Source organism: Macrobrachium rosenbergii, chromosome 11, assembly GCF_040412425.1.
Source record: "Macrobrachium rosenbergii isolate ZJJX-2024 chromosome 11, ASM4041242v1, whole genome shotgun sequence".
Lineage (NCBI taxonomy): Eukaryota > Metazoa > Arthropoda > Malacostraca > Decapoda > Palaemonidae > Macrobrachium > Macrobrachium rosenbergii.
The window spans coordinates 41000617-41015616 of NC_089751.1; the positions used below are offsets into that span (position 1 = coordinate 41000617).

The 15000-nt window shown below is 36.4% G+C and overlaps 1 protein-coding gene across 14 annotated transcripts in view; it reads left to right on the plus strand.

The window, feature by feature from the left end:
* HDAC4 (histone deacetylase 4) overlaps positions 1-15000 on the plus strand; it is a 441670-nt gene that overhangs the window by 49547 nt on the left and 377123 nt on the right. For 13 of the 14 annotated variants that reach the window (XM_067111667.1, XM_067111673.1, XM_067111665.1 and 10 more), the window contains exon 1: positions 6285-6918. In XM_067111667.1, coding sequence (XP_066967768.1) covers positions 6435-6918 — 484 coding nt within the window. In that variant the 5' untranslated portion in view covers positions 6285-6434. Of the gene's footprint in view, positions 1-6095; positions 6919-15000 lie in introns of those variants that run through there. The other variant, XM_067111678.1, reaches the window with a different exon arrangement.

The window sequence follows — 15000 nt, forward strand, 5'->3', positions numbered from 1 at the left end:
GTAGAAAAACACGTTTATTTACCATTGCTGCAGACGATTCGATTTTTCCTCCATCATTTACAATTATTTTAAGGACCAGGGAAAGCCCAAATAAATCCTATTTGGTAACAGGCCACGTGTCTTGTCGATATTTCGGACCAAATGACTGCTGACGTCAGCGGAGCGTAGTTCAAGGAACTATAGAGGTCTATTTTTAGTCTTAGTATCATTAGGGATTCAAGTTCTCTCGGGGACGATTCCGGCATTCGGGGAGGTAGCGGTGCGTTGCGTCGTCTGTGAATAGGGATGCCTCTGTTGTCTGTGGTGGAAAATGTTTTAATTTTAGTTAGGAGGTCTGTGGGTCTGTTGGTTGCGGTGGGAAATTTTTAAAGGATCGTAAACTTTAAAAGTCTGGTGGTAGCTTTGGTGAGGTCTGTTGAATCTGTTGGTTGTGGTGGGAAACTTTTTAGGGCGTGGTGGCAGCGCATGGAATGTTATTAGTGATAAGAGGGGTTAGAGGCTTTTTAGCATTTGTTGGTTTTGGTGGGAACATTATTATGTCAGGTGGAAATATTTATAGGATCTAGTAGTAGCGCTAGGAATGGGGAGGCCTTTAAATGTTTGTGGTAGCAATGGGAAGCGTTTTAGTCTGATGATCTTGAAGGGAAGTTTTTTTTAAGGCCTGATCGCAGCAATGGGAAGGATTTAGGGGTCGGGTGACTCGTTGGGACGTTGTAAGTCTGGGTGGCAACAGTAAGAAGTTTTTTTAGGACCAGGTTTCAAAAGACTAACGGCATCAGTGAGAAACTGTTTAAGGTCTGTTCGCCTCGAAAGTAAGGTTTTACAGGTCTGATGACTTCAGAGAGAACCTTTTTTTAGGATATGGTGGCCGTGAAGGAGAGGTTTTAAGGGCCTGATGGCAGCAGTGAAAAATTTTTTTAGGGTTTGGTTGTCTAGAAGGGGAGGTTTTAAGTGTGATGGCAGCTGTTGGGAGCTTTTTATGGTCTATTGGCTCCGAAGGGAAGGGTTTAAAGGTGCCAGTGGCATCAGTGGGAAACATTTTTCTGTTTGGTTGTCTCAAGGTGAATGTTTAGGTCTTATGACTGCAGTAGAAAGTTGATCAGTGTTGGCTTTGAAGATGGGGTTGTTAATAGTTGATGGCAGCAGTGGGATGCTTTTTATGGCCTAATTGCCTTACAGAATAGGTTTAAAGTCTGATGGCTGCTGTGAGTAGTATTTTAGGGTCTTCTAGCCTTGAAATAGAGGTATGTATGACCTGATGGCGGCAGTGTGAGCTTTTTTAGGTATGGTAGCCTAAAAAGGAAAGGCTCATGAGCCCGATGGCAGCACTGAGAAGCTTTTTTTGGGTCTGAATGTCTCGAAGGGGAGGTTTTATGGGCTTGATGGGAGCGTTGGAAAGCTTTTTATGGTCTGGTAGTCTCGAAAGGAGGATTTTTTGGGCCTGATGGCAGCATTGAGAACCTTTTTCTGGTTGGGTAGCCTCGAAGGGGAGGTTTTATGTGGCCTGATGGGAATGTTAAGAAGTTTTTTTATGGTCTAGTAGCCTCAAAGTCGAGGTTTTATGGGCCTGATGGGAATGTTAAGAAGATTTTTATGATCTGGTATCCTAAAAGGCGAGGTTTTATGGGCCTGGTGGGAGTATTAAGACGTGAAGTTTTTTATGGTCTGGTAGCCTCGAAGGCTAGGTTTTATGGACCTGATGGGAATAATAAGAAGTTTTATGGTCTGGTAGCCTCGAAGATGAGGCTGTATGGCCTGACGGCAGCAATGAGAAGCTTTTTATGGTCTGGTATCCTCGAAGGGGAGGTTTTATGGGTCTGATGGCAGTATTGAGAAGGTTTTTAGCGTATGCTGGCCGTGAATGGGAGGCTTTATGGGTCTAATGTCAACTGGCAGTTGGAAACTTTAGTTTCTGGTGGCTGTGAAGGGTAGGTTTTAAGAGTCTAATGTCAACAGGCAGTAGGAAACTGTAGGTTCTGGTGGGCGTGAAGGGGAGGTTTTAAGGGGCTGATGAGAGAAGTGAGAAGCTTTTGAAGGCCACCTGACCTTCAAAAGCTTCTCGATGGGGAGGTTCTAAGTGACTGATGGCAGGAAGGAGAATGAAGCGAAGATTTTAAAGGACTGATGGCAACGTTGGAGGAAGTTATTAGGGGCCTTTTTGCAGTGATGGGAAGATTTTAAAGGTTTGGTGGCAGCAGCAGGTAGGTCTATGGTGGTTCTGGTGGCACCGAGTGGGTATGTTCTCTTGACATAATCGTCTCTCTCTCTCTCTCTCTCTCTCTCTCTCTCTCTCTCTCTCTCTCTCTCTCTCTGAGAAAGGCAATAATCTTGAAGTTAAGAATTATTACTCTCATTTTTTCGTTGTTATTTGTTAACTTGTAAATGGGTGCTTAGATGGCCCTTGACAAAAATAGTGACGGCCATATTTTCAGCAAGAACTGAGAGCAGCAAGAGGGGAAAAGCTTTTCTTCTCAGAAGCAATCTTTTAATGTGAGTTTACTTTCTGATGAGGACTGAAACGTTCTTGGGGGTTTAAACGTCATGATGAACCTATAAAATGGATTTCAGATTAAAGTAGAAAAATAGTTGCAACGTTTACTTTTCAAAGTCTGTCCTTTGTCCAGTTTTCTATGATAATTCGGATTTCACGTTTACGAGGAAGTTCGTCTGTCCACGCCAGAGTTAACATTGATAAAATGCCGTATATTGTGAAGTAAACTATTTCAATGTGATTAATTTAGGACATACAGGCCGACTGACGTAAACTCAGAAAGCGTTACCGGGTGTTTCAGACGCACACATTTAAAAACAGGTTGCGTTCCGAAGTCCGATTCAGTTATTCAATTACTGTGGCTTACGGCCAAAGGGGCAGTGTTGTAAATGTGGGCCAAAGCGCGTGTCTCACCGGTGTGGATTTTTTATGATGTATCACTGACATTTCAAAAGTAAAGCTCACCTTTGAAGCCAATATATACACTTGCACATGTACACTTGGCAACACTTCTTCACAACATCTTTTCAGAGAGAGAGAGAGAGAGAGAGAGAGAGAGAGAGAGAGAGAGAGAGAGAGAGAGAGAGAGAGAGAAAGAGAGAAAGAGAGAGAGAGAAAAGTGATTATGGTGCTTTTCTCTTTAGAAAATTTTTCAGAGAGCAAAAGTTGGTTGTACTTGAGTTGTAAAAAGAGTGAAAGAATCTTGCTGTTTACATGAAAGAGGATATTTCTCATGATCCTAAGGAGAGTTTTATGAATGTCTTATAATAAAAGAAAAGAGAATGCGTGTTTATTGGTAAAATGTTTTCCATTAATAAATGTTTATTGGTACACTTGTTTTCCATTATCTTCATGGAGGATTAGAAATTGAATTTCTCAAGTTCTTGAACTAAGTATTGCAGTGAAAATGGTTGCATCAGATATATATAAAGGATAAAAGTAAAAATCAGCAGTGATGACAGAATAAATTATTCTATTGAATTGATTATGTAAACAAGATAAAACAATAGGAGCGTAGGTAAATAAAGTAATTTAGAATAAAGAGAAGTGGGTGAAAGAAAGTAAACATAACTACGAACTCTTAGGAGCGATTCGACGGTATGGGCAGTTTCGTGTGCTAATGACATTTTGTAGCACACGCCCATTTAAAAAAAAAAAAAGCTTAATCTTGATATATGGCACAGACCATGGCCATATGGCCGGTTTGTTAATCACTGTGTTCCAGAGAGTTTGTCATCGATACGCATCTTTTCTTGGAAGAAGTACCACTTCTATCATACTTAGGAAAACATTTGATTGTAATTGATATGCATTGCAAGAAAATAGATGATTGCAGGAAAATAAATGATGGTAATTGATATGCACTGCAAGAAAATAGATGATTCTAATTGATATGCACTGCAAGAAAATAGATGATTCAAATTGATATGCATTGCAAGAAAATAGATGATGGTAATTGATAGGCATTGCAAAATAGATGATGGAATTGATATGCATTGAAAGAAAATAGATGATTGTGGTTGATATGCATTGCAAGAAAAGAGATGATTGTGACTGATATGCATTGCAAGAAATTAGGTGATTGTAACTGATATGAATTGCTTGAAGTTTGATTTAAAAATCATTTACTTGTCTGCACACCTAGTCTTTCAAGATCGTTACAAATAAGGGAATTAAAAGCAGTGTTACCTGAGTACTTTTTATAGCATGTTTTAGAATCCTCCCTCCAAATTTTGCTTCAAGCAGCCAGTAAAATTTCTCGTATTTGGCAGTTTTATCGCGCAATCTCAGCCTTACCCGATTTTTTCCCACCGAGTTTGGCTAATTTCAAACGTTACTTTATAGAAGTAGATGTAAAGTTTACCTTAGTTTAACCAGACCACTGAGCTGATTAACAGCTCTCCTAGGGCTGGCCCGAAGGAATAGACTTATTTTACGTAGTTAAGAACCAATTGGTTACCTAGCAACGGGACCTACAGCTTATTGTGGAATCCGAACCACATTATAGTGAGAAATGAATTTCTATCACCAGAAATAAATTCTTCTAATCCTTCACTGGCATTCATTGACTATTTATTCGACGGTAACAATGATATCAGTTATAATTCTGCGAAGTTGGAACTTAGTGCAGGTCTGAAAATGACAAATCAAACAATGGGCAGTCTGTTTTGTAAGTAGAGTTAAATTGATTTAGATGCTCCTAGAAGTTATGATTAATTTTTTGAGTCTCAGATTTTTACCTGAAGGCTATAGTTTTTTTAATATATTTCAGCAAGGAAATTCTTATAACTACATAAATTTATAGTTCATGGCTATGCAGTCACAGTGTTTACGTTTTCAAGGAAAGCTTCGGAATTAGTACGGTGCAAAATGCATTTTGTTTTATTATTCACATCATTCCTACCTCCATAATAAAAATATTCAAGGAAACCTGCTCAAAAGAAGTGTGGAAGTGTCGAGTTGTAAATCTACGGTTCTGTAACATAATATTTCACTATGCAGACAATTGCGTGACTTTTTTCCTTGGAATTTGTGTTCAATTGTGAAACTTTGAATAATCTTTCCTATTTCATTGAATCGTCTGCTGTCAAAGTGCTTGAGCAAGAAATAAAAGTTTAGACGCTAACACGTGATTTTATAAATAATAAGAATACGGTGTTTAATAGTCTTTATGTAGGGATGTGCATACTTCCGCTAAATTCGTGATTGTGATCAGAGCGTAGGTCTGGGTGCGTGCGTGTGCGTGCTGTACGTTCGTATGTACGCATGTATTTACGTTTGTATGAAGGACTTCTCTTAATTGAGGATTTTCCGTTTTCTTGTTTTTCTCGGATGTGGGATAGGAAAGCGCATTAGGTTTCCGATCCCATTGGCCTTTGCTGAAACAAATTAAAATGAAAATTATGGTGCCCAGGGATAGTCAGTAAAGCATACTGTAGGTTACAGAATATATAAATACTAAAATCAATGACCAAGAAATGGAAACGTTTCTTAATAAATATTTGCCCATTACAAACATACTCATGCACGCATACACTATATATATATATATATATATATATATATATATATATATATATATATATATATATATATATATATATATATATATATATATATATATATATATATATATATATATATATATATATATATATATATATATATATATATATATATATATATATATATATATATATATCTTAAGACTTCTTATGGCCGTAGCAGAGATGATGCTTCAGACCTGTTGGTCTCCCGTTATAAAAAAAAAAGCTACTTTCCTAGCCATTTAGATATATATATATATCTTTCAGACAAGATTTGTTTCAAGTAATGAGTTACGTTTCTTTCCTAACAATGTTTATTATCTACTGTTTACCCCTGCAAAATACTCTGCTTGTCTTGTTCCATAAACTGTATTCCAACAGAAATCTTCTCTTTCGGTCTGTTTTGAGTATGACACATTTAATATTGCCTGGAAGCGATTTTTTCGGGCATGATATTTATGCATATAAATTTTATGAGTGAATTGTCACTCTCTTTTGTTTGTAATGATGTTATTTCATAACATGTGTCTTTCATAGGTTTTTGTTATTCTTTGCAGGGATGTGATACACGCGTGTTTTTGGTATGGAAGGAAGGCAGGTCCCTTCGCAAAGATTAGATACGAAGATATAAATCTATATTTTTTGATAATCTTTTGCATAAGAACTGTAAATATTTTCTACTGACTCAAGCGACATAAATCCCAGCAGATGTGTGACCTATTTTAAGAAGAGTTTCCCTACGATATTTTCCAAGAGCTTATAAAGACGCTATTTTGTATTGATCTAGAGTAAAGAAATAAGAATAAGTTTTATATGTGGTATTTTGTGCCGAATGTCTGTAAAATAAGATTCCCGTGTGATATCATTCGCCGAAACCGTTCAGGAAACCAGCAGCCATGTTGGTGGCTATACCAGAAGTGCCCGAGACGAGTCACCAGGGTTCCACCGGGGTATCGGGCAGCTCGCAGACGACAACGGCGGCTTCCACCACCACCACCAACAACAACAACAACCATCACCACCACCATCACCACCACCACCACCAACAGACGATTTCCGTGAAGCACTGCAGTTTGTTGCTGGCTCCTACGGCCCAGCAGCAGTCCTTGGAATCGTCGTCTCCCTCTTCGCCAGGATCCCCTCGGTCCATCATGGGGAGTCCTGTAGGAGGAGTGGGACTCTTCTCCGACGTGGTGGTCAAGAGGGAAATGAAACCGCCGATGTCAGCCACGATTCCCAAGTCACGGAATCACCACCGCCGCACTCCCCCGACTCCCCCGGCCCACTCCCCGTCTCCGCCGACGCTGACTCCGCCTCCTATTATGACGTCGCAGTCTTCAGCCTCTCCCCTCAGTCACGCCGATCCATCATTATCCGCAGGTATGTGGCAGCACAGATTTTTCTTTGTCAGCAGTGGGCCTTTCTCTCTCTCTCTCTCTCTCTCTCTCTCTCTCTCTCTCTCTCTCTCTCTCTTTACTATCCTGTTATATACTTACATAAATATGCAAATATACGTACTATGAACAGTGACAGATATCTTTCCTATTCATAGTGCACCATAGTACAGGAAGGGAATGTGGGCTTATAGCTAGAAATGGTTTATTCATTCCATAAATAATATATATTGATGGTGGTCATAAAGATCGGGAGAAAGAGATAGCGAGTAACGTCCGTATTATTATTTCAAAAAGTGTGCATTCAGGTCTGCTTTCAGTTACTGTGAAAAAGATAAATTTTATGCGCGTAAAGTATTCTACAGAAGGTAGGGTAAATATATATATATATATATATATATATATATATATATATATATATATATATATATATATATATATATATATATATATAATATATAAATATATATGTATATATCTGTGTATATATATATTATATAGTGAGCGAGCAAGATGTAATAGAAACACTAGAGAGCGTCAATCAAATGCAAATCGCCGTGAAGTTTGTTCAGTGTGTGAATGAAATATTCAAGTAGGGGAAGAAAAGTGAAGGAGGAGACGGCACTTCGCATTAGAGTAAATCCATTGATGAATTTATATTCATCGATTACGAAGAAAAACCAATCAACCCCCTCCCATGGCAGTAAGAGGACAAGAAAGAGAGTGGTCTTTGATATATCCTCTGGGTTCTTTTCTTTGCGGAGCGTTTTGTCCTTTGCTGTATCGTTCTTTGTCATGTTTAGTTATGTCATCTTTTCTTAGTTATTGCGCTTATTATTTATGTTTCAGTTCCTTCAAAAATGATGGTAATGAGGTAGAGTAAAATGCTCAAAATTGGGTCCAGCTAGGGACCGAAGAGATGGTACAAACACCCTTTAGTAATGCCTACACAGCGCCGTGTGAGGAGGCTCAGAAAAATACTAGGTCGTGGAGGAGGATGCTAAGAGTTCTCAGGGATGATACATTCAGTGATGGCGATAGGAAATACAAATAGATATCCAGGCTAAGGTGGCGATGATAGGAGATATCAAAGTGTAGTCTTTTGTGGTGATAACAGGAAATGCTAAAGAAAATTCAGTGTCTTGCGGTGATGATAGGCGAAGCGGAAACCAAGGCTAAGATGGTGATTATAAAAGTTGCAAAATAGGAATTAGTTCCATATGTAAATGATAATAGATGCTATAGAAAATATGTTATAAAATAGTTATAATAGCAGATTTCAAAGAAGGTAAAGCCCAAGATGGTGATAACAGGCGATGCAAAGGAAAATCTGGTGTCAGGTGGTGATAATAGAGAGGAGATGAAAGAGCAAAACCTAATTTCGGAAGATAATAGTAAAAGATGTGAATGCTAAGCTGATGTTGTTGATAATAAATGGAAAAGATAATCTGGTCTTACATGCGGAAGACAGGGATTGCCAAAGATAATCTGTTGTGTGATAGCGATAATAATGATTGCTGGAAAAGAAAATCTGGTTTTAGATGCGATGATAGGAAAATCTGGTTTGGGATGGTGATAACAGTTAATGTAATAGCAGTTTATGGATAATATAGTTTATAGACAGGCTTGCAAATTATAATGCACAGGACAAGGAAGATAGGGATACAAAGGGAAAAAATAGACACAGTTAGCGAAAATAGATTAAAGGAAAATTGTGGCATGGTTTTGTCGAGAGGAAACGCATAAGAAAATATATGACGGAAAAAAAAGTGATAATAAGATTTGCAAATAATATGATATCCAGTGAAAACTATACTATAATGATGATGGTATTAGGTGTCAAAGGCAATTTCATGGGTGATATTAATAAGAATGGCAACATGAAAACTAGTCTTAGATTGCGTTAAATTAAGTATAGTTTAGTTTTACCAGACCACTGAGCTGATAAACAGCTCTCCTAGGGCTGGCCCGAAGGATTAGACTTATTTTACGTGGCTAAGAACCAATTGGCTACTTAGCAACGGGACCTACAGCTTATTGTGGAATCCGAACCACATTATAGCGAGAAATGAATTTCTGTCACCAGAAATAAATTCCTCTAACTCTTCATCAGCCGGCCGGGCTTAGATTGCGTTAATGGACATTATTAGTATGTGGAGAGAGAGAATTAAGTTCAGAAAGAAATGACTTCTGAATGGAGAACTGATCTAGAGTAGTGGACAAAACGAGTTTTGGATACCTCAAACCTCTGCCAGTGGCACCTGGGACTCCCGGTATGTGGATGTAGGTCCTGAAACGTAATCATCTTCGGCATTTTGAGGGAAGAGAGAAATGCTCCTTCATCCCAAGAGTTCCTTTATGCTTTTCCAAAATTTAATCACTTACTGCCGATCACGAGGCACGTGTATTAATAAAATTTTCGAGAAAAAAAACCCAGACAAGCCTTGAGCGTTATCTTGCTAACCATCAGGCAGACAAACAGATGCACAACGAACCGTACCTTAATTAGGTAAGTATGCCATTGATCTCACTCTGCATATCGGCTTCATTAGTAGGTTGCTTCCCAGATATGAAGTTCCCTTATCGTAACAGTTCAAGGAATGGTCATTACAAAGGAAAAGCTTTAACCTTAGTGGACGGACGGACAATAACGGGTTTAAGGAAAAAGAATGGGTTTATATGATGACAAAAAGGAGTGAAACAAAACATGCCAAGATTGCTTAGTTACGATAAGGTATCCGAATGAATTAGTATCATTAGACAGCGGTAATAGAGATACAGCACGAACAATAGAGTGTAGTTAATGGAGTAGGATAAAGGGCGGAATGTTTAAATGCAAGTTGAACACTGTATTATGTTGATATCTGTAATCTGCGAAGTAACGAATGTATTATCTCTTTGCACATTCACATATATATGCTCTAAGTAATGTGATGAAGTTATTTATGCGTGAGGCTAGGGATATTCCATGTTTGTTATATACCAGTCTCTCTCTCTCTCTCTCTCTCTCTCTCTCTCTCTCTCTCTCTCTCTCTCTCTCTCTCTCTCAACCTGCTATCAAATATTTAAAACACTTGACGCTCAGTGAGACAAGAAGAGAGAAGCTGTCATCGTATTGAACATAAATCTCTCTGGCTTTCTTCTTAGGCGGTCACGCTGTTAACTGCACGGGCATTCTGATTGGCTGACGTACTTTTGAACGGACCACTTACAGGCCACCGCTAACGAACCAAATAGCGTCACTTGCGCATCCGTGGAAATTACAAGGGGATTCTGCGGGGCATTGTGTGGTGGTGGTTGTTGTTGTATCCATTAGTATTATGTTGTTCTCGTTCTTCACTTCGGTATTATTGCTTCTATTAGTTTACCTAATCAAGTTTCTTTATTATTATTATTATTATTATTATTATTATTATTATTATTATTATTATTATTATTATTCAGTTGCTTTTGTTCTTCACGTCAATATTATTGCTTGAATTAGTTTTCCTAGTAAAATTTTATTATTGTTGTTGTTGTTGTTGTTGTTGTTGTTGTTATTATTATTATTATTATATTGGCTTCGTTTTTCACTTCGTTATTATTGCTGTATTAGTTTACCTGATCAAGTTATTATTATTATTATTATTATTATTATTATTATTATTATTATTATTATTATTATTAAGTTGGTTTCGTTTTTTACTTCAATATTATTGCTTGAATTAGTTTTCCTAGTAAAATATTATTATTATTATTATTATTATTATTATTATTATTATTATTATTATTATTATTATTATGTTGGTTTCGTTCTTCACTTCAGTATTATTGCTTCTGTTAGTTTACCAAATCAAGTTTCGTTATTATTATTATTATTATTATTATTATTATTATTATTATTATTATTATTATTATTATTATTATTAAGTTGGTTTCGTTCTTCACTTCAGTATTATTGCTTGAATTAGTTTTTCTAGTAAAATTTTATTATTATTATTATTATTATTATTATTATTATTATTATTATTATTATTATTATTATTATTATTATCATATTGGCTTCGTTCTTCACTTATTATTATTATTATTATTATTATTATTATTATTATTATTATTATTATTATTATTATTATAATAAAAATAGCCAACCGTGATAAATGAACTCTTCCATTCTGACATAATTCTCTGATATTTAAAGCATCCTTTGGGAACGGGGCTGGTTCTAAATATAGAGCAATTTAGTGATAGACCGCAGTTTGTGGAATTCTGTTTTATAATATCTATATTGTTACCGGTTTGTAGTTGGTTTTCAGCCATTTTTTCCTAACACATTTTCATATTACAGTTGTTGACCATTTTTAATCTTTTTGATGTAATGAAACTATATCAGTTGTTGCTTTCGTCAAATGATTTTTGAAATGCAGCTGTAACGACTTGCATTTTTTATTTAAGTAGAATAGTTTTATGTGGTTGTGTACATTTTGTTTCTATTTTTTGATCTGTGCGTTTGTGCCCCTCGGAGGAAAGAGGTAGTATAATGCTGAATGTTTATTTAAGTAAGAAATTGACTTTATGCTTTTTTTTTGTTATTTATTTTTATTTTTTTATTTTTTTTATGAGGTTGTCGAATAGCTTTTGGGTAATGGAGTGAAGTTTCGTCTATATTGTAATTTATTCACCGTTTTCTATTGTCTTTTTTTAGTTTATTTCATTTTGCCGTCGGTGTACTCCGATGGCCATCATGCATTATTTAGATTTAATAATTATCTGGCAGATGTTATCACCTAATGATTTTTCTTCAGAATTTTTCTTTTCGTTTGATTTCTTTGCAAGGGGGTTTTCACTAAAAATATTTACAAAAAATTATTTATCATACGTAGTCCACTGTATTTATTCGGTTAAGACCTTATTAGTGCAATAATTGTTCTTTTGTAACATACCTGCTGTCCTGAAAAAGTATCACTACACACACACACACACACGCACACACATATATGTATACATATATATATATATTATATATATATATATATATATATATATATATATATATATATATATATATATATATATATATATATATATATATATATATATTAGATACATATACCTACACTGAGAACGTATTTCCCCAATAGAGAGTTGATCCCGAAATAAAACAAAACTGCCGTGGCGTCCACATTCATCCTTCAACTATGGAATCAAGGATAAATCCTATATACAGAGGGCTACCAAAACAAAAGCCTCATCGTGTACCTACCTAGCAGGCTTAGCCTTGCGTCGCCCACTCTTTGTGCACACATTGTTCAGTTCACCTTTGTCCTGAGAACATTCTCTCACTTACTGGATCCAACACCTTCCCACCAATTTCAGCAGGCACTTTTTCGATCTCTCTTTCCTCTTCAAAAAACTTCAGACATATATTCTTTTTTCATAATCTCGCTCTCTTTATTCACTGCATAACCAAATTGCCTAACAACGATGGTCAGTTATTTCATCAACGCTCATTTTTATCACATTTTCACATCTACATTTTGCCATTTAAGTAATTTTATTATGGTTTGTCTGTCTTCCTTGCTTCACTTTTTTTTATAGAGTATCTCCTGTCTGTACATCATCCGTTCCATTAATGTATCTTCATAAGCCTTCTGTACATTATCCCTCATTACCTTTCTCTTGTCATCATTCTTTTTGAGTTTATTCCTATTACAGTCATTTTGAAACCCTTATAGTAGTCTGTGCAGCTTCTCTCTGCTTTCACCAAATGCCTGGAATGTCTGCTTGCGTTAGCAATTCCGCACTCCATTGACAACCTATGTTCTTAACCTACAGTAGACACGTACATTTCCGGTTCTTTCCTTAATTTCACTCGTTACGCTTTCCGTAAAAATATTTTACAACATTGGATGCACAACTCATCCTTTCGTAGATCCATCTTAACTCAAAAATAGTTCCTTTCACTCCTTCCTCTTATAGCAATCATCACTTTCAATATAAAAACTTTCGTTGCTCTCAACCAGTTACTTCACCTTAAATCCCAGCTCCCTTCACATTCCATCTACATCAGGTGTGCCGTAAATTTTGCTGTTTTCACCTTTAACCATGACTCTCAGGCTTCTTACGCAACTGTTTAACAACAAACACTTGACTTACGCAACCTTTTTCTTGTCTAAAAAAAGTTAAGTATACCTTAGTTTTACCAGACCACTGAGCTGATTAACAGCTCTCCTAGGGCTGGCCCGAAGGATTAGACTTATTTTACGTGGCTAAGAACCAATTGGTTACTTAGCAACGGGACCTACAGCTTATTGTGGAATCCGAACCACATTATAGCGAGAAATAAATTTCTATCACCAGAAATAAATTCCTCTAACTCTTTATCAGCCGGCCGCGGGAATTGAACTCCGGCCCATCGAATGACAGTCTGAAGCTCAACCGGTTCGGCCAACAAAGGGCTTTTTCTTGTCTAAACTCACACGGCTTTTCCAAACTCACACGGCTTTTCCCCTACCAACCCTCCGTTATTTGTCTTACTTCTCAATCATCCCCCATTATACAATTTCCCAGGTATACTAAGTAGTGTTATGCTTCTTTTATCCTGACACTCACTTTTGTCTCCTTCGTCCTTAAGGTAATAAAACATGTATTCTTATCACCCTTTATTTTGGAATTATACATCAACATCTCTCTTTTAATCGCACGTACTCTTGGAGGCTTTTCATTCTTCAACTTTTTTTTTTTTTTGCTGCCTTTTTTGCATTGTCATGAGTCACCTTCAAGAGCTCCCTCAAATTTTCACGAAACCCTTCCACTCTGTCTGCACGTAGATCATCCTTTGTTTCAGGTTCTACATTTAACAGCTCTTTGCAATATCTATTCTGTTATCATTAATCTTTTTTTTTTTTTGCCTTTTCTTCCCTCCATTTTAACTACTTTTCTCTCTAAAGACCAATCACAAGTTTACCATCCTCATTTCTTTCATACCTGCGCCTGATCGTCTCTGCAGTCAGGCAGTGTACCCCAAGCAATCTTATTTTTTTAAACTTAATTTGCAATTTCTTCATCCCACAAATTACTGTTTTTATCTCTACTTCCTATGTTCTAATGTAGGAAGCACTCCAGTTTAACATAGCGTTCCCATATTGCTATCCATATGCTGTGCGTGTCTCCCCTTTGTCCTATTTCACTGTAATCAGAAGATTAATGCCAGTGAATACGTATGGTTTACTTGTTTTCATCATTCATATATATATATATATATATATATATATATATATATATATATATATATAGAATATACTTTGAAATAACTTTTACTTTGATATAAAAAAGTCAGTCTAAATGGCAGTTAAATGACAGCAATTTTCAGCTATCGAGGAGGCTCTAACTTGCATCTGAGATGCTTTGGGTCCGAAGTTCAAACGATTACCGACTCCGAACATACGTCAGTGCAGAAAAATCCGTACTCCTCAGAAATCAGTGCCATATATATACCTGCCTGCCGTCAGCCTTAAGATATACTTTCAAAGGAAGACCTCTGGCACACCAGTCATAAATAACATTGCAAATCACTGTTGTTCATATTAAATATGAACTATGGTATGATTATTAATTGCATGAGGAAATTTATCTATCTCGCACTGATTTCCTTAGCATGGTCGATAATATATTATACATATAACTCATGGCATCGCAGTCGTGAGTTTAAACCTGCTGGAGGGATGAGATTAATATTCTCATTTAATTGCCAGTTACATTAGCAAACATTAATATTATGTTATCTACACCGGCTTGTGAGTGAGCATTCTGTGAAAAGCCGTCTTTTGGTTACAGCAGGTGGCCGCATACATAGCTCTTGACTTTTAAGCAAAGAAAAGTGTTTTCAGCCCTAGAATGGTCGGTGATGCTATTTGCTTGTTACTTGAGCATCTCAGGTGCAAATTCTCTCATTCAGTTGCCGGTTACATTATCAGTCGTATATATCAAGGTGGAATATAACATTATATATATATATATATATATATATATATATATATATATATATATATATATATGTTATATTATATATATACATATGACATATATA